The sequence below is a fragment of the Grampus griseus genome (genome assembly GCF_964374135.1).
Source record: "Grampus griseus genome assembly, chromosome: 3".
Classification (NCBI taxonomy): domain Eukaryota; kingdom Metazoa; phylum Chordata; class Mammalia; order Artiodactyla; family Delphinidae; genus Grampus; species Grampus griseus.
In genome coordinates this window covers 159,964,711-159,985,329 of record NC_139019.1, presented here as the reverse complement: position 1 = coordinate 159,985,329, position 20,619 = coordinate 159,964,711, and the positions used below count along the sequence as shown (strand labels likewise).

Below are 20,619 nucleotides of genomic sequence, written 5' to 3'. Positions count from 1 at the left end.
CGAAGGATGGGCACAGAGCTTCTCTGACTCTGAGTCAGGAAGTGCTTCTGGGTGGAACCTCCTCTTAGGGATGGTGCTCTGTGTCCCAGAGACAGTAACACGGGGACAAGCCCCGACCCGCACACCGGAAGTCTGCCCAATCGACTAAGAGTCTTGAACAGCATCCAAACTCAGACCGCTATCACCCCCGAGCCCCTTCCTTCAAGACCCACTGCCCCCCAGCCCTGTGCCCCCACTGCATCTTCATTCAAGAAGCAGACCCGGGAGAGGAGGTGGTGACACAGGAAGGTGGGAAGGATGGACTCTTGTGTGCTCACACCCCAAGTTGTCGTCGAGGGCAAAGAGGAAGAATAAAAAGAGGAAAGAGAACACTCAACAACCTAAGAAGAGAAGGAGCTTCCTCAACTCGAGGGTGCTTACGGAAAACCCACAGCTCACATCACACTCAATGGTGCAAGATGGAAAGCTTTTCCTCTAAGATCAGGAGCAAGATGTGGATACTGACCCTCACCACTTCTACTCAACATAGTACTAGAAGTTCCATCAGAGCTATTAGGCCAAAACAGGAAATAAAAGGCATCCAAATTGGAAAGGAAGAAAGAAAACTATATTAGCGAATCCTAAGGAATCCACGAAAACTATCAAAGCTAATAAACTGGATACGGCAAAGTTGCAGGATACAAAATCAACACAAAAAAGCAGTGGGGTTTCTATACATGAGCAATGAATAATCCAAAAATGAAATTAAGAAAACAATTCCATTTACAACAACAAAAAGAACAAAATATTTGGAAATACATTTAACCAAGGGGGTGCAAGACTTACACAATGAAAAAAAAAACTTCGAAACACCGTTGAAAGAAACTAAAGACTTAAATAAATGGAAAAATGCTGTGTATTTGTGGATTAATCTTGTTAGGATGGCAATACTCCCCAAAACAGTTGAAAGATTCAATGCAATCATTTTCAAAATCCCAACAGCCTTTTTTGCTGGAGTGGAAAAGCCAATCTTTAAATTCATATGGAATTGCAAGGGGCCCTGACTAGCCAAAACAATCTTGAAAAAAAAAACAAAGTTGGGGGACTCACACTTCCTGATTTCAAACTTACTACAAAGCTACAGTAATCATGACAGTGTGGTGCTGGCCTAAGGGCAGACATGGAGATCAATGGATTAGAACTGAGTGCAGAAATAAACCCATAAAACTCTGGTCAATTGATTTTTGACAAGAGTGCCAAGACCATGCAATGATGGAAAGAGAACAGTTTCCTCAACAAACTGGATTGCCACATGTAGAGTGGACCCCTACCTCACCATATACAAACATTAACTCAAAATGGATCACCAACCTGAATAGAAGAGCTAACACTGTACAAGTATTAAAAGAAAACTTTAGGTAAACCTTCATGACCTCAGAACTAGCAATGGATTCTGAGATTTGACACTGAAAACATGAGCAACAAAAGAAAAAATAGGCAATTGGACTTGACCAAAATTTAAAACTGATGCGCACCAACACTAACAAGAAAGTGAAAAGACAACCTACAGAATAGAGGAAAATATTTGATAAAGGACTAATGTCAAGAACACACAAAGAACTCTTACAACCCAGCAAGAGAGACAAAGCAAAAAAGGTGCAAAGTACTTAAATAGACATTTCTCCAAAGAAGATAAACAGATGGCCAACGAGCACATGAAATGCCCAATGTCATTAGTCAGCAGGGAAATGCAAATCAAAACCATAATAAGACACCATTTCACACCAACTACAAAGGCTATACATTTTTTTTAAAAAGGAAAGCCTCAAGCATTGGTGATGATGTGGAAAATTGAAACCCTGGTATATTGCTAGTGAGAACGTAAAATGGTCCAGCCACCGTGGAAAACAGTGTGGCAGTTCCTCAAAAGTTTAACACAGTTACCACATGAGTCAGCAGCTCCACTCCTAGGCATAGACAGAAAATGACTGAAAGCAGGTGTTCAAACAAAAAATTGTACATGCATGTTCACAGCACGATTCACAATGACTGAAAGGTGGCAACAACCCAAGTGTCCACTGATGGATGAACAAAATGTGGTCCATCCACACAATGGAATTATTATTTAGCCATAGAAGGGATGAAGTTATGACACGTGCTACATCATGGATGAACCTTCAAATCATGATGCTGAGTGAAAGAAGCCAGACACCAACCCAAGGGCCACACGTTGCACGATTCCATCCACGTGAAACGTCCGACAGGTAAATCCACAGAGACAGAAAGCAGACTGGTGGTTGCAGAACCTAAGGAGCGGGGATGGGGAGTGACTGCTAATGGGGACAGGTCTCCTTTTGGGGTGATGGGAATGTTCTGAAACTAGAGAGGGGTGATGGCTGCACAACATTTTAAATATTCTAAATGCTATTGAAATGTACATTTTTAAATGGTGAGTTTTATGTTACGTGAATTTTCCTTCAATTTTTTTTTTTTAAAAGCCATAAGTTCATAGAAAAAAAAAAAGAGGAAATGGAAAGGGCAGATCAGCAGGCCTCAGTCCACAGCAAAGGCAGAAAGGCTGACAGTGCAGTCTGCGCCCCCAACCTCCCCATCGCAGGCCCCTCCTCCGCTATCAGCTCTCTGCACTCCCACCCCGAGTCACTGCCAAGCCTCCACCCAGTCCCTCCAGGGGGGTAGGCAGTGAGACTGACCCCTCCCGTACCCTGCCACAAGGACCTGGTTACAGGCAGGTCTCCATGGGAAGACACTCTGCCTCCCAACCAGCCCTCGTCACCTGGCTGCTGTCTGTCCAGAGAAGCCCTTTTGAGGATTTGCGCCAGCTCCCCGTGGAGGTGGAGCCTGCACTGGGGGCCCATGCATGTCTGCACTGGCTGTGGCTTCTGAGGGAACCCAGTGTGTCTGGGGAGTGGATAAACCTGGCCTGGCCTGGGGGCTGCACTGGCAGGGGGTTCTGGCCGATGAGAACGTGGCCCCAGACTGGCATCGGTGCTCTGTACTCACCAGGGACCGCTTGGCTTCGGGCAGGAACTGTCCAAACTCGGAGAGCAGGTCCTCCTGGCCGCGGAAGAGGTTGGCCACCTCGGTGAACACCTCCTCTTCAGACATGCCTCGGAACGGACGGCCCTTCGTGCTCAGCTGCTCCTTCTGCCGATTTTCAGGGGAGGGAAAACGAGTCGTTAGCCAAGGAACCAGGAGGCACCCTAGGCTGTGACATTCAGGCATCCCACTGTGGAGGAGACAGAGGGATGACTCACGAAAGAAAACTAGCTGGCAGAGCCCGTGACTGCTGCCACCAGGAGAGGGGGTCCAGCCCGCTGCCCTGCCGACACCTCCGGGTGTCCCCTAACCACTCCCCGCCCCCTTCCCCCAACCACTCCCCCCCTCCCCCACCCCCTGCTCTGGAGAACAGCCTGTGCGCTTGAGTCTTGACCCTGCCGCACGACGCGGCCTGAGCCCCGGCCATGGATGCGGCCTGTGCTGGGAGTGTGGAGGGGATGTGGGAGGGGACGGTCATGGAAGGACCTGACCCCAGCCCTCAAGCACCCTTGAGCAGAGGCTGGGGAAGTGCAAGGTCAGTGGCGAACCCACGGTCCTCCCAAGGTCAAGGGGACTCATTCTGCTGGGCAGGGGACTGAGGAGCTAGCTCTGGGTCTGGAAGGGGCAGAGGGTGAAGAAGGAAGGGAAGGGACTTAGAGGTCAAAGGACCTGTTCCCCCAGAGTCACTAAGACTCCGGAAGGAAGATGGCTTGACCTGGAGCTTAAAGCAACAAGATGAGGACCAGACAGGACCCAGGTCGGCAGGACAGAAAGCAGCGAACACAACTCAAGTCGGCCATCAGAAGTTAGTCCCTGTCAACTTTACACCCAGGAACATGACAGAGCATGAGGCGCTGGTGTCGGGCCTTCCCAGAGCGCCCAGCAGCAGGGCTTCGACATCCCCCCTCCACAGCCGCGAAGGGGGAAGAGACAAGGAATGGGGAGCCCTTTGCACGCCCTCCCCTCTCGGCCCTATGTACCCTGAGCAAAGTTACTTCCCAAGCCTGGTACACGGAGCACCCGTTTGGGGGGAGAAAAAACTGCCTCCACCCTCTCCTGACCAAAGTTACCGGGACAATTGAAGGCCAAAGAAGAAAACAAAGACCATTCAGCTCAGACAATAAATACAAATCATCCCTATACAGATGAAACAGTGATCAGACTCAGTGATGTTTGAAGAAATACAATTTAAAACAGCGTCGCAGCATTTTTGCTCATCAGATTGCATAAGGACTGGTGATTTCTGATGAGGGTGTGGGGAACTGGGCGCTCTCATTACAAGGCGGAAAGGAAGATTGGTGCCACCGGCAGAGGGAAGCCTGGCGCCATCTACGATCATGTGCTGAGCGCACATCCTCTGACCTAGGGACGCACTTCCTGGGAATTTTCCTGCAGAGAGAGTCAGTTCTGCTCTAACACCTGTTTTGAACACAGATCTGTTTGGGACACGGACTAGGGAATGATTTGAGCGTGGTATGGATTCTGCATTTGCTGAGGCAGGATTTTGTCCAGGAGCAACATGGGGTGAATGTGGAAAAGTGCACTCAGCTGAGCCAAGCCACCTGGTAATACACGACCCCCGACATACACACGCCCCCAACATCGCTCCCTCAGCTGATAGAGCCACTCTGCCTGACCCTCCTCTGGGGTGACAACCCATCCCATTTTAGGAAACCTGCTCCTGGTACCTCAGTGACCCGCAGGCTGCAACCTTTCCACACCCATGTCTACACATGACACTCAGGTCTTTCCCAAGGTCAAGTGCCGGACGTGCTGCAACATTCACAACATGCTTAGCCATTTAATGCGCGTACAACGGCGCTACCGGCTTCAAGTAGGTGCCTATCTTTTTTTAATGTGTTGCTGACACAGTTTTTGAGTCTCACGCTCTGATCCCGTTTTTCCATAAGACCTGTGGTTGGTGAGCATTTATTTGCAAAGCACGGTCATTTTGGGGGACATCAGGGCAGAACTGGCTGTGCTCATCCAGGCACACGACAGATGTTCGAAGTTGTATAAAGGGAACAGTTGCCCATGGCTGACCTGAGGTAAGCACTGTGCTTGCGTCAGTGACCTCGGTTAACCATATTTAACTGGGGTCAGCACCCACAGCGCTGTAGCCGTTTTATGGATTAGAACCCCGAGGTTCCGAGAGGTGAGGCAAAGGGCTCTGAGGGGGCAGGGGGCACAGCTAAGGTCTGACTTGAGGCCCAACAGAGATAAAAAACAGTAACGTATGGCCCTAGAGCTGCTGCTTTGGCCTCACAGTGTCTTTTAAAAATCCGCATCGATGTTCGAAAATCAGGAAGAACTCACACAGAGATACAGATTTCCAGCTCCTTTTGAAGAAACAGGCAACCTGAGAGTCGCCAGGGGGCTTGTTCAAAAAGCAGATGCTGGGCAGGACCTGGGGTAGCAACTCTGAGGGGAGGCCCAGGCAGCTTGCATTTCAACCAACTCCCTGTGGCTCTGACTGGGGAACACTGAGCCGTACTTCCTTCCTCACGCTTTCTCCAAATCAACCCGTGGCCCTTTGCTAGGACCTTGGATAAGTCACTTTCACTTCTCTACACGCCAACAAACCACTCCCCCCCCCCATTCCCATCAACACAACAGATACCTGCTGGCCTTCCCTCTAACGATCCTCCCAGCCCCTGAGATGTGGTGACCCCACGGAATCTGTGAAGAGCCCATAAACCCCCATGATCACAACATCACCCCTCCACACAGACTGATGTTCACAGCTGCCACTTGCAACCACTTATCTGTGAGAAGCAGGAAGTTCTCAATGCCGTACAAGGACCGTGCAGACACTGGACATGAGGCTGACAGGACCAAGCATGTCACTGGCACCACTGCCCACACACGTTTAGAGTATTGAAACAGTTCCAGTGCGTTTACAGGGAGCAAATGCTATCAATCTGATCCTAAACATTTATGCTAAAAAGAATCCCATGTTTTAATTTCACTTATCAAGGATGTGCAGAAGATTTCATTTTCAAAAGTGGGTTCTGCTGCTTAGAAAAATAAAAGGTATCAGAAACTCCATGTCTGGGTGAGGATGACATCCGAACTCCTTGCATGACACAGATGTCCCTTGCCACCCGCCTGCCTACACTTCCTGCTAAGTCCCCTGAAGCCAGCTGCCTGTTCTGGCCCCTGGGCCTTTGCACAGGCCAATCCCAGCACCGAGAGTCCACCTTTTGACTGACGGTTCTGACTGATTTGCCAAGATTCAACCTGAGTATCCTCTCCGTAACCCGCTATGGGGTCAGCAGCCCTCAACCCTGACACACCTGTCCTACACACAGTCCTTCCAGTCCACCCTAATCATTTCCAAGTTTCCTCCACGTCTAAACTGAACTCCTAAGCAACAGCAACCATTCATCCCTGCCGACCCAGCACCTGGCACAAAGCCCGGTTGTAATCAGCATAAATAAAGGGTAGTTTATTGTCTAAACAATAACTAAGCCATCTTATAAAAAGAAAACTATCTTCTTGGGTTCTTCTTTAATCCTCTAATGTGTGTTTCCTATTGAGGGTGCAGAGGGGCCTCAAGGGGCAAATTAAAATCAAACCTAAACAGAACTCCAACAGGTACACCCATGTTCACAGCAGCATTATTCACAATAGCCAGAATGTGGGAGCAACCCAAGTGTCTGCTGATGGATGAATGGATAAAGAAAATAAGGCGTAGCCGTACAATGGAATATTACTCAGCCTTAAAAAGAAGGCCATTCTGACACATGCTACGGTACAGATGGACCTTCAGGGCATTACGCTAAGTGAAACAAGCCAGGCACAGAGCACAAATACTGTACAATTCCACCCCTAGGAGGTCCCTATCGGAGTCAGATTCATAGAGACAGAAAGTACTGACAGAAGGGTGGGCGCCAGGAGCTGGGGGAAATGAGGAAGGGGCAGTTAGTGTTTCATGGGGACAGAGTTTCAGGTGAAGAAGATGAAGAAGTTCTGGAAATGGATGATGGTGATGGCTGTGCAACAACGTGAATGTACTTAATGCCACTGAATGGTACACTTAAAGTTGGTTAAGTTTTGTATTTATATATATTTTACCACGGTAAAAAAAAAAAAAAGATTAATGCTAAAAAAAAAGAGCTAATCAGAATTTTCCAGGATTTCATGAATTCAGATTAGAAAATCTGAATGTTTCCAATGCACCTGATACTGGATGATGCCACAAACACCCACAAAGAAGTGTGACCTACGGCTTCTTACCTGGTAAGTGTGCAGTATCTCCAGGAATGACCTGTAGATTTCTGGGTGATCTAGAAAGCGGGTCTTAATCTTGTTCACGTAGCTGATGGCGTTGTTGAATTCCACAGAATCTGACTCCAAGGGCACCTGCGGTTTGTCCTCCTTATATAGCATCTGCTGCTTGACGTTCTCTGTACAGTCGCTGTGGTTGTGTGAATTCTCCTGACAACAGTACAACAGTGAGTTACTGTTGGGCCCGGCACTGGGAACAGATTGTGAGAAACGCCAGACTGAGCCACAGTGTGCAAGAACAGGCAAAACTTAGCACAGAGCCAAGTTTTTTACGTCGACGCAGAAAAAGGTTACTTCTGGGGGCCTGAAGAGAGAGAAGCAGGGAGGGGGCCCCCAGAGACAGCCCCACCTCGGCGTTCTGAGTGCCTGAGCGCTCCTGGGAGAGTCTCACGAACTCATGTCTGCCTGATCCTTCCAACAGATTCAAAGAACATGAACCTGAGAGGCACACTCGATACACTTGGAGAAATTAGCATTCGGGAGAGATTTACAAAGAGTGGATTGTTTAATCCTTTTTGGAGCAGAGTAAAGTCTTCCCACACCTCTGGCCAGCCCATTTCAGCAAGACTGTTTTCAGGTGTGAAAGCACCAGCTGTCAGCAGGCATGAGACTGGGACCCTGCAGGTGAGGGGGGCCCACTGTCCAGGTTGCCCAGGGCTGCGGGACTTTTGGTGCTAGGCCTGGGGCGAGTCACTTGAGAGAAGAGAGATGGGCCCTGAGCAGTCATCAAGCATGCTCTCCACTGATGTGCTTTTCTGTCAGTACCAATAAAAATAAACAACAGACATACACCTCTCTCCTGGGAAGTCGGAATCTTAATGCACAGTGGGACAGGACCACCCCGCAAAGGAGGTGATCTTTATGCTTCTAAACTGGAATTTTGTGTGTGGTCCTGAGGGCGGCCTCCCTCTGCCACTGACCACGGCTGGGCATCCTGCAGGTCCCCAACTGGGTCTCGGGCAGGCTGGGATCCTTCGGGTTCAGCTTTAGGTCTTTGCTAACACACCACCTTTCAGCGAGTCTTCCAGAACCATCCTGCACCAAAATAAAATGACCCTTATCTCCCAGCACTCTGAGCCTCTTTCTTGCTCTGTTTTTCTCCACAGCACATATCACCTTCCTATAGGAAACATATTTTACTTATTTTATTCTCTCCCCAGCCCTGATCAGAAGGCAAACTCCAGGAGGGCAGGGATTCTATTTTGGTCAATGCTATATCCTCAGTGCCTGGAACAGTGCTTGGAACAGAGTGGGCTTCATCCACTGTTGGGGATGATCAGATGGACCGATGAAGGATAAAATCCCCTGTGGCGCCTGGCACCGCCTCTGGCACCCACAGCTGACCCTAGACTCCAGGGGACACCGGGCACACTGCTGCCCACTGCTGCAGAACTGTCATCACAACAGACACCTCCGCCAGGCACACCCACAGGTACCTGAGTGGGTCTACTAGCGTGCTGGGGCTGCCACAACAAATACCACAGACTGGGCAGCGTCAGTGACAGACGTTTATTTCCTTGAAGTTCTGGAGGCTGGAAGTCCAAGATCAAGGTGCCAGCAGGGTTGGTATCTCCTGAGGCCTCTTGGCTGGTAGACGGGTGTCTTCTCGCTGTGTCCTCACAGGGTCGTTCCTCTGTGCACACATATCCCTGGGATCTCTCCTTGTGTCCTAATTTCCTCTCCTTATAAGGACACCCGTCAGACTGGATTGAGGCCCATCCTAATGGCCTCATTTTGCCTAAATTATCTCTGTAAAGACCCCATCTCCAAATACAGTCACATTCTGAGATACTGAGGGTTAGAACTTCAAGATATGAATTTGGGGGTGGGGGCACAATTCAGCCCATGACAGCGGGTGTAGAGGCAACTCTAGGAAGTCTGAGCCGAGGAACACAGACACGAAAGATCCAGAGCAGTCACAACTCTAAGCACCGTTTCTCCCTGGCACTAGAATTTGTTCTATGACACTTCGGGGACGCTGCTCCTGATTACCTTTGCTTAAGCTCACAGAAGTCCGTGCTCATGTTCCTTCATGGTACACAGGCTTGGCGGCAGAAGGAGCTGGAAGGAGTTGGACAGGGGCAGGGGGAAGGGAGCAGCCCTTGAGCAGCCTCGGAGCCGAGGTTTGCTTCAGAGGAGGCTGTGGGGAGCTCCCTCCCCACCACTGCGAGGGGGCATTCTCAAGCACAATGTGCCTCTTCCAATTCCCTGGAGTGAGTCACGGTGACAAGATGGGAGAAGCACCCCTGGAGACCAGGGCTCGGCAAAAGGCCGGACAGTAATGGTGCAACTGCTGTGGCAAACAGTCTGGCGATTCTTTAGTAAGTTAAACATGGTCACTAGGTGACTGAGCAATTCTACTCCTAGGTATCCACCCACAGAACCAAAGACAGGTGTTCAAACAAATCCTTGTACATGCAGGTTCACAGCAGCAGTGTTCACAATCGCCGGAAGGTGGAAAAAACCTAGGTGTCTGTCCATCAGCTGATGAACAGATGACCAAAATGCGGTCCATACCTGCAGTGGAATATTATACAGCCTTAAAAAGGAATGATGCTCTGGTATAACATGGATGAACCTCGAAAACATGCTGAGAGAAGGAAGCCCAGACACGAAAGGACATATAGTATATGATTCCATTTATATTAAGTATCCTGAACAGGAAACTCTACAGAGACAGAAAGTGGATTAGTGGTTGCCAGGGGCTGGTTGGGTGGGGGCAGAATTGGGAAGTACCGTTTCTTTTTGGGGTCATAGAAATGTTCTGGGATTAGTAGTGGTGGTTGCATGGTATTGTGAATACACTAACAGCCACTGAATTGGACACTTTAAAATGGTCATAATGATGAATTTTATGTTACGTAAATATCACCACAATTTAAAAAAAATTTTTAAGTAATCTGAAAGATGTAAAAATGACCAGCCATACAAAAATAAGCTGGCTTTGTTCCCTGGGCCACAGTTTGCCAACCCTTGGTCTAAACTTTCTAGAACAATCCATGCTTTTGTCTTCTCTGCCTGCTGTGGGTGGCCTCAACCAGACACAGTTAGAAATGCCTCCTAGATACTGATAAGCGCCCTACATGGCCGACTTGTCCATCTGAGTGCCCATATACAGCTCCACCCAGATATTTAAGACATGCCTCAGATGGACTTTCCAAACACAGAACAGCCCCCCGGCCCACCCCCATGTCATCCCAGCAGGTGCTGCCTTCACCCAGAGACTCAGGCATCCCGGAATCACCCCTGGTGATCTCACTGATTTTTCTCGCTTTCACTGACACCCACCCCTGGCCCACATCACCGTCCACTCCAACTGGTTCCCACGCCCCTCCCTAGCCTCCCAGATCCGCTCTTGCCCCCTCAGTCCACTTCTGGCACAGCAGCCAGAGAAGCCTTTCCAGAACTTTCCCTTGGCTTCCCACGCACCTGGCTCTCTCTCCTACACTCTCTGCTTCGGGCTCTGACCGCACCAGCTTCCTGGCTGTCTCTCAGGCACACCCACTCGTTCCCACCTCAGGCCTCTATGTCCCCACCAGGAAGACTCCCCGGGGGGCCACAGGCATGGCTCCTGCTCCCCTCACTCAGCCTCTGCCCACGGGACCTCCCAAGGCCTGGCCCCTGCTGTCTGTCACCTGCAGCACTGGACTCCCTCCTGTACTTCACATCTGTCCATATGTGTCTCACGTGAGTCCCCACCTCAACCATGCAAGCGCCCTGAGAGCCAGGACTCTGAACAAACCTCAGCGCCTGGCACAGAGGAGGTGGCCTACACCTGCTCCATGGGTGACTAAGACAAACATGAGAGGCAACCTCCCAGGAACTGACTGAACTTCGAATGACCCTTCCCAAAGGGAAGACAGCCGGCTTCCCTTTGAACGTAAAGGGGTCACTAAATTACAAGCTGCACCTCAAGGTTTATCTCTTTACTTATCATCCAAGCAGCCGTCGTCCCAGCCAAGCACAAGAAGGCCGGCCCCAAGAGGCAGGGTCCACCCTGAACAAGACCCAGCAGCCAAGATTCATCACTTTCCCACCGACATCCAGTGTCCCGTCCCTCTGACGTCCCGGAACAGGGACAGTCGTGAACAAGACAGACGTAGCCCTCCTGTCTAATCTGGAGGACTCAGTCTGCCAGGGAAGGCAAACCAACAAGAAACAGTGGATTTTCTATTTCTTAGCTTTGCTATGTTATTTTGAAGTATATAAAACGGGGTGCTGTGAAAATGACTTGGGGATGGGAGTGGAGGACTCTCTGAGGAGGTGGCGTTACAACTAAGGCCAACCAGATCCTAAAAGATGTTGATTCAGGGGGACGTTCTTCCTGCCACGGTCCCCGGCCCCTCTCTGGCCACACTTCCCACATCATGGCACATGTCTATCTTCCCTTTAGATCAGTGTTCTCAACTGGGGCGATTCTGCCCCCCAGGGGACACGTGGCAATGTCTAGAGACATTTCAGGTTGTCATCCTGGGGGAGGGGGCGCTCCTGGTATCAGGTGGGTGGAGGCCAGGGATGCTGCTCAACACCCTACAGAGCACAAAATGCCCCCACAAGGAAGAACGATCTGGGCCCAGTGGCGACAGTGCCAAGGCTGAGAAACCCTGCACAAAAGGCTCCCCACAGGCTAGGACTTATTTATCTTCCTCAGCATCTAAGAACTATTCCTTCCTTGTCTATAGTTGACAGGATACATGATGAGATGAAAACTGGAAACACACACACACACACACACACACACACACACACACACACACACGGAGCTATACTTCAAAATAGTGAAGCCAGAAAAACCAATTTAAAAAAAATCACCAGGGCACTGGCGAGTAGGGAGCCCCATAAAGTTCTACTGTGGATTCGGAAGGACTCTAGGAAGGTGAGAAGACATTGCGTTTGCGCCTGGCGTGAAGCAGGGCTGGAAACGTGGCAGGTCCGTGGATGTGACTTAAACCACGTGGGTGGCACGTGTCCCGAGGGAACGAAGGACACGTACCTCTCCCCCTGAGGAAGGGGTCCTACATATGGCTGTTTCCAGGCTGCAGCGAGACCATAAAGCCCTGGTAGGCAGCTATCAAGGGAAAGTTCTCATCAAGCCCGTCTTCAAGTTAACAGACCTGCAGTCACAAAATCCCCTAGGGGCGGACAAGACTGGCCCGGTCTCCTTGTCTCTCCAATAGTCCTTGAAGCTGTGTGTGGAGCAGCAGGGGCCTTCTGGCTACTTAAGGGAAGGTGAGGCTCATGTGGAGATCCAGCCCCAAGAGCAGTTACTCCAACAGGGCTTGAGAAGGCGAATTCCACACGTGGAGTGCAATTTAGGCCTTGGATTCCAGCTCTTTCTTAACAAGTGATGGTAATGACACCCAGTGTTTACGCAGCGCTTCAGATTCAGCAAAGTGCTCCTGCACACGCTCCTGCAAACGAGCTTGCTTTTCTCCCCTAGCCGTGACTGTTCTGAAGATTAATCTCCGCTAAGGCTTTTATCATCTGGAGGAAGGAGCGCTACCTCTGGCTCCTGGGGCTCCATTTGCAAACATGAAATGGAAGCTTTTGGAATTCAGTAGCCGAAGGCTTCCAAGTTCCTTTTTAAAACTGAGGTGCACTCCTCGGCTTTAATGAGACAATGTTCTGACGGTGGAGGTTGCCTTGTGCAGAGAAAAGGCAGAATTTATGTGCCAGCCCCCCTCGGAGAGGGACCAGCCACTGCCACATTGCCTCTCACTGCTCTCTTTTCAAATCCTGACTCCCTAATTGATAGGAAACTACAGTCTCCTTTATCATCAGAGGAGAAACCTACAAAATGCATCCAGAGTAGATTTTTGCCTTCCCTGCAAAAACCCCTGGGGCAAGATGGAGGAGGTTGAAAGAGCTCATTCACTTACACCAGCACTTCTCAATGCTGTGATTTTTGCTCCCAGGAGACACTTGGCTATGTCTAGAGACATTTTTGGCTGTCTTGACTGGGTGAGGGCCTAGCGGGTGGAGGCCAGGGATGCGGCTGAACACCCCACAATGCCCTAGACAGCACCCCCGCAGCAAAGGGTTATGCCCTAAATGGCAACAGGGCCGAGGAGAGAAAAAGACAACCGTTACCTTATAAAAGTAAAGCTCAAACAGGCTTTCTTTTTCTCAGGGGATCTGGTGAGCAAACACAAGAAGGGACTGCATAGATAGAAGAGGCAGCAACCTGTCACTCGAGAAAGAAGGGACCAAAGCCACAAGCCTGAGCTCGGTCAGTGATCCTGCTGGCAGGTGAATGAAGCACAGCAACAATAAACGTGTCTAGTCACACATGCATCTCCACCGCTTTATTCTGTGGGTGGCACCGAGGGTGATCAGAGGGACCACAGGCCCAACTACAAGCGTGGCCTGCCTAGTGCGCTCGGGGGGAGAGCCTCAAACCAAGACCTCCGTGACTGTGGACGCAATTATTTTGACTGGACGTACAACTGTGTCAGGAGAATGCCTCCCTGACACACACAGACACATCCGCTCTTGATTTAAATACGCCAAAAGGATCAGTTTGGGATGCAGAGGTTGCCCATGTAGGCGTTTCAATCTATTCTGATTTCTGCTAGACGCATTTTAAGAAAAAGATCGGCTCTTCACCAGCTTTCCAGCTGTGAAATACACGAGCCACGCTGTCCGGCCTGCGTATCTGAGTACCACGGTGGGCTGTGCTAAGGCCAGATCACTCAAACCACTGCAGCGGCATACCTGGCTTGACAGAGGCGACTGTATGTTTAACTTGCCGTTCTTGGGAATGTCTATTCTGTACCCGAGAGGGAGGAAAGCGTTGAATCCAACAATCAGGTCAGGGTGTTCGTGGAAGAGCTGCGACACTCGTCGGATGACTCCAGGAGTATCGATGCTGGAACGAAGAATGAGAGTGGGCAGAAGCGTCTCGGGAAGCAAACTGAAAGCAGAATCGACTCCTCCCTTACCCGTGCCATGGCACGAGCTCCTCAACAGACAATGAAGCACCCTCAAATGTGACTGGCGTGATTCTGCCCACGGCGATCCACTGCCAAGGCAACCGGGCCTGGGCTCCCTGTGCCTTCCTGGCAAAACCCACAGAAGATGTACACAGCACGGCTCCCGAAACACTGCAAGCTCATGTGCTAGGTTCTGAAAATGTCAGGACAGCCAGCTGCAGGTCCTGGGTTCCATACAGTGACAGAAGGTTAAAGCCCTCTAAAGGGGAGACAGATTCATTTCACATGAATTAGGAGACCATGACACAGGAGTTGTTCCCAGCAAGTGACTATAATGTATAAATGTCAAAGGCCCTGCAAGTATGAAAGCTGCTAAGAATCTGAGGGGAGAGACAGGGTCTCCCTTAGGGCTTCAGTCAGGGCCAAGGTCTTAGCATCATGCTTGTGGAAGGAAACCAGGCGGGCCCTTCCGTATTTCCTCAGAGGGGGAAGCAGCACAGTGGGGATGTGACACTTTAGAATCTAAGTCAGAGGGACTGAGCTCTGGTCCTGTCTCTGCTCCTAAGGTGGATCTGGGCAAACCGCTGGCCCACTCTAAGCCTCAGTGAGCCCCTGTCAAACAAGCTCACTATCTATCGGGAGGTCCCCGGTCTATCTCTAACCCTCCTGATTCTGTGCCTATGAATACAGCTAATGTGTTTTAAAGGCCTTCTAAGTGCCAGGTTCCTTACTAAGCATTTTATGCGCATTATTTCCAAGCAGGCCTGGCACTGGGGTGAGGCAAGTGAGGCACTCACCTTGGGGATAAGATTTAAGAGAGTGCGACAATATTCGACAATCAAGATAAATAACATTTTCATGCAGTGCTTGAAAAAAAATCGAAAATAATTTTTAAAAATCCCCAACGAACAAAATTCTTTTAAAAAATCAACATTTTGAGTAAAGACAGGATCCGACTCTGTGCTTGCTCGACTGCCTCACTTGCCGCACCCCATCACTGCCCTCGTTCCTGGAATCCCCGCAACAGCTCCACAAGGGGGTACCTTTCCGTCTCGTTTTTTGGAAGAAGGAACTGAGGCTCCCAGAAGTTCGACAACCTGCACAAGGGGTCACCCTGTTGAGGGGCAGCCGGAGTTGGGGGCTCCCATCCCGCTCAGGGAGACTGAGGCCCAGGGTGGCCCTCCGGGACGGGTAGGGGCCCCGCTGGTACCTCTGGCTTTTGAACTCCTTCATGATCTCCAGGAAACCATTGTAAGTGGCAGGGTCGCTGCCGAAGCGGATCTTCACCTGGTCCAGGTAGGTGAGGGCGTCCTCCACCTGAGGGGAGGGGGGAGGGTCCAGCTGGGCCGCGGTCCGCGGAGGAGGGGACGGGAGCGGGGATCCCGGCGGGAGGGGGACGGGCCGGGCATCCGAGGGGCGGAGGTGGGGAGTCGGGGGTCCGGGGCCGCGCGGAGGGGAGGCCGAGGGCCGGGCGGGGCCCGGTGGGGGGCGCCGGCCTGCGGGGGCTGGACGACAGGGGTCTCCCAGCGAGGGCTGGCCCACCACTCACGTGCACCGGCAGCTTCTCGTGGCCCGCAGAGCCCGAGCGACCCCAGCGGGCGCCGCTCAGCCCCCGGCCCGCGGGGCCGCCGCCGCCGCCGCCGCCGCCGCCGCCGCCGCCGCCGCCAGCGTGCGCCATGTTGGAAGTCGGAGCCGCGGCCCGCCCCGCCCCCGCCCGAGGCCCGGCCGCGCATGCGCTGGCCCCGCCCTTGAGGGGCTTGGCCTGGTGACGCCAGGGAAGGCGGGGCTTCTTGAAGGTTCCCTGTAGGATCTTACCCTTAAAACTGAAATGCTACTAAAACGCTTTACATACCACGTGTGGGCAAAGCAAGACCTGCTGCCTGCTTTTGTCCGGCCCCACAAGCAAGCTCAGAATGGTTTTTACAATTTTAAAAGTTGGAAAAAATCGGAGAAGGCTATTCCGTGACACGTGAAAATTCTATGAAATGCAAATTTCGGTGTCTGTAAAATAAAGTTTTGCTGGAACACAGGCACGCCCACTCGTTTACCGGTCATTTCCGGCTATCTTTGTGCTACAACAGCAGGGTGAATAGCTGCGACAGATGCTAAGATCTACACGCCTGATATATTTACTAAAAAAGTGTTCTGGACCCCTGCTTTATAGGGTTGATGTAACAACGGGATATGGGCACACAGCACCCTAATACAGGGCCCTAGGGTGAACTTTTGCTAAATTGCTCTTGACTCAGTCCTGATCCTGTTATCTTCACTTCTCTAGTCCTGATCCCATCACTTCCCCACTGGATCAGTTCGGGAGTCTCTTAACCAGTTTTTCCAGTCCCAGTGCTATCAAGAACTGTGATCATTCAACAGCTGCTTCCAAATCTCCAAGATCTTCCTATTTCTTGTGAATGAAATCTAAGCACCTACATGGAGCATTGAAGGTAATAAAAACCTGGCCCTTAGAAACCTGTTCCTGCAGAATTTTCCACCCAAGCAAGCTGCCCTCTCTCTGTGCAGAACCTCCTGTCAATGTCTGCCTAGCTTGGCTGCTTCCTGGCCCCGTACATCAGCACATGTTATTTCCCTTGCCGAAAGCCCCGTTCTATCTCTTCATTACACAGAAAGCAGCCTACACATCCTGCAAACTACAACCCAAATGTCCTCTCTTTCAAGAAGCTACCCGACCTCTCCTCTGCCATCCACAGTCTCTTGCACATCATCTTTATTTGGTATCTCTTTTTATAGGTGAAGTGGTGCAGGAAAGCTGAGTTGGCCGCCCATTGGCGATGAGTGCATCATTTGCCAGGGGTCAGGAGTAGTATGGTGAACAAAACTGACAAGGCTTTTACCCTAACAGAGTCATCAGTCTTTCAAGAAGGATAGGAAGGCTTCCCTGGTGGCGCAGCGGTTGAGAGTCCGCCTGCCGATGCAGGGGACACGGGTTCGTACCCTGGTCCAGGAAGATCCCACATGCCGCGGAGCGGCTGGGCCCGTGAGCCATGGCCGCTGAGCCTGCGCGTCCGGAGCCTGTGCTCCGGAACGGGAGAGGCCACAACAGTGAGAGGCCCTGCCCTCCCAAATTCAAGAGAAGGGCCGACAGACTCCAGAATGTGGTGAGTGACCAGGTCCTGGAATAGCATGGAGGATAGGAAATATTGCCATGACCATTTTTGGAAAATACCTTCTGCCACCAGAGGGACTTAACCCAGACTAGCAGGGGATGAGAACAGCTTCCCAGAGGAAACTTTCCATTCTAGCTGAGTTCTGAAGGATATGTAGGTGTTCACCATGAAAGTCAGGGGGAATGGCTGTGCAGAGGCCCTGTGGTGGGGAAGAGTGTGGCACATTTGAAGAACTTAAAAAAAAAGGAAAAAAAAAAAAAAAAGACCAGTGTTGTTGGGCTGCAGATGAATGGGAGGAAGAAGGAGAGAAAGAGAGAGAGAGAGCAGAATAAGAATGGAAAGGACAGAGGGGGCAGGCTACTCATTCTTATGAGATGAGGTAAGGCTTTTGGTCTTGGTATTTAGTGCTGGTAGAAGCTGCGCATGGGTTCTGCACAAGGAACTGTTTGAGCAGCTTTGAAGTTGGAAGCAAGTACTCTGACTGTTCTGCAGGGAAGTGATTGGAGGAGAGCCAGGGAGGGTGCAGGGAGGCTGTTTCATCATTTAGGCAGGCAAAGGATCATGGTGGTTTAGACCAGGATGGGAGCAGAGGAGGTGGAGAGAAGGGGGTGGAAGGGAGGGATATTTAGAAGGTAAAGCAGAGAGGAAGTGGCGCTGGGTGGATGTGGGGGTGGGGGGGAAGGAAGCATTGAGGATTCATAGCTCCCAGCCCACAAAGGGATTCTGCTCAGTTTCACTGCATTCCTGTCTGAACAGCAGCTAAGGCGGCCTGAACCGCATTTGGAAGCCACCAGAGTCTGGACAGCCCTTTCCACACCAATACCCCCTGGCAACGGTCCCTATCCTGAGAATCAACGACACATGTTGGCTTCTGATACGCCCTAGGGTCCTCACACAAGGCCCCCCTTCCACGAGGATCACTGAGTTTTCCATTCTGTTACTAGGTCTCACAGGGTCAAAGGAAGCCCTCACTAATTTGGAGAATGGACAGCCAGAAGCCAATTCCACCTTGGGCGTGTGCGAGTTCTGAAGGATGCATGAATATGTGCGTGTTTGTGTGTATGAGTGAGTGTGTTCAACATGTGGGCAATAGTACACATACATCTTTTCATTCTCATTTTTATAAAGCATAAAAAGTTGCTAAGCTAATTTTTTTCTTTACTATTCTCATCTACATAGATTAAATTGAAAACGTTACAGATAAACAACAGGACCTATTGTATAGCACAGGAAACTATAGTCAATATCTTGTAATAACCTATAATGGAAAAGAATTTGAAAAAGAATATATATATATATATATATATATGAATCACTTTGATGTACACCTGAAACTAACACAACATTGTAAATCAACTATACATCAATTTAAAAAGTTAAAATGGTTTGTATAAAAATAAAAAATAATTTAAAAAAATTTTAAATAAAAATTAGAAAAAAATTGAAAACCTTAGAGTTGACAGTTTAGCTAGAGAGTTTAGATAAATTTGGAACACAAATGTCCTTACCATTTGTCTAATTTAATGGCATTAAGATAAGATTCTTAGGTGGATCTTTTGTTGGACAGTATTTTGGCAAAGTTAAGAAGATCAAAAAATCTTATTTTGAACTAACCTAAGTCTTCTCAGGTGACAAACATTAGGATCAAAATCTCTCAAGTCCAGAATCATGTGCTCTAGCAGAATTCGAAGGCTGCTGGAGATTCTCATGCCCTGGTGTGAGTGCCCTGCCCTGTCTCCCATCCTGGAGTGTGGGAGGGCCTGGGAACGTAATGGATGTCACGCTTACATTTAGATTATGCTACACAGCAAAGGTGAAGGGAATTTGCAGGTGTATTTAAGGTCCCAAATGAATTGATTTTTAATTCATCAGAAGACAGATTATGCTAGGTGGGCCTGACATAACCAGGGGCACCCTTTAAAAGAGTCTGGAATTCAGAGCCTTGAAGCAGCAGAGAGGTGTGATCCTGTTGGCCTTGAAGGAGGCACCAGCCATGTCATGATCTGCCTTTGGAAAGAGGCAGCTTCTGGGAGCTGAGAGCCACAGTCCTACAGTTGCAAGGAACTCAGTTATGAAGGAGCATGGACCAGGGCTCTGAGCCTGACTGTGAGATCCTAGCCCCTCTGACACCTTGTGAACCCTGAACAGAGAGCCCAGCCACACTGTTCCCAGACTCCTGATCCACAGACACTGTGAGAATAAATGGCTGCTCTTTTCAGCTGCTAACTTTGAGGTGATTTGTTATGCAGCAATAGCTAACTAATACTCCTATGAAGTAGTCACGTCAAACCGATGAAGTAGTCTTGTCAAAACTGTTTACCGGGCTTCTCTGGTGGCGCAGTGGTTGAGAGTCTGCCTGCCGATGCAGGGGACACGGGTTCGTGCCCCGGTCCGGGAGGATCCCACATGCCACGGAGCGGCTGGGCCCGTGAGCCATGGCCGCTGAGCCTGCGCATCCGGAGCCTGTGCTCCGCAACGGGAGAGGCCACAACAGTGAGAGGCCCGCGAACGGCCAAAAAAAAAAAAAAAAAAAATGTTTACCTTGTGATGATGAGGTGTCAATGTATGTTCTTCAAGTGTAACAAATGTATTGCTCTGGTGAGGGCTGTTGATAATGGGGGAAATTACACATGTGTAGGGGCAGGGGGTATATGAGAAATCTCTGTACCTTCCACTCAATTTTGCTGTGAACCTAAAACTACTCCCCAAAATAGTCTCTTAAAAAACATGTTTACCCTAAATCTAATCAAGCTTTTTAAGACCAGGATTGGCAGATTGCAAATATTTTATATTTTAAAGAAATAAATAAATAAAGGAATAAAGACACAGACGTAGAGAATGGACTTGAGGACACCGGGAGGGGGAAGGGTAAGCTGGGACGAAACGAGAGAGTGGCGTGGACATATATACACTACCAAATGTAAAATAGATAGCTAGTGGGAAGCAGCCACATAGCACAGGGAGATCAGCTCGGTGCTTTGTGACCTCCTAGAGGAGTGGGATAGGGAGGGTGGGAGGGAGACGCGAGAGGGAGAAGATATGGGGATATATGTATATGTATAGCTGATTCGCTGTGTTATAAAGCAGAAATTAACACACCATTGTAAAGCAATTATACTCCAATAAAGATGTTAAAAAATAAAAATTAAAAAAATAAATAAAAATAAAACTTTTTATATACACACACACACAAATATATAATAAAAATAATATTATAAATGTTATATATAATACAA

At 49.8% G+C, this 20,619-nt stretch overlaps 1 protein-coding gene across 1 annotated transcript in view; it reads right to left on the bottom strand.

Moving 5' to 3' along the window:
• SIN3B (SIN3 transcription regulator family member B) overlaps positions 1 to 15,567 on the bottom strand; it is a 37,049-nt gene extending 21,482 nt beyond the window's left edge. The window contains exons 1-4 of the mRNA XM_082652391.1: positions 15,469 to 15,567; positions 14,041 to 14,194; positions 7,276 to 7,476; positions 3,001 to 3,144 (exon numbers count right to left, since the gene is read on the bottom strand). Of these exons, the coding sequence (XP_082508517.1) occupies positions 3,001 to 3,144; positions 7,276 to 7,476; positions 14,041 to 14,194; positions 15,469 to 15,491 (522 nt within the window). The 5' untranslated portion in view covers positions 15,492 to 15,567. The remainder of the gene's footprint in view (positions 1 to 3,000; positions 3,145 to 7,275; positions 7,477 to 14,040; positions 14,195 to 15,468) is intronic.
• Positions 15,568 to 20,619: the final 5,052 nt, after the last annotated feature.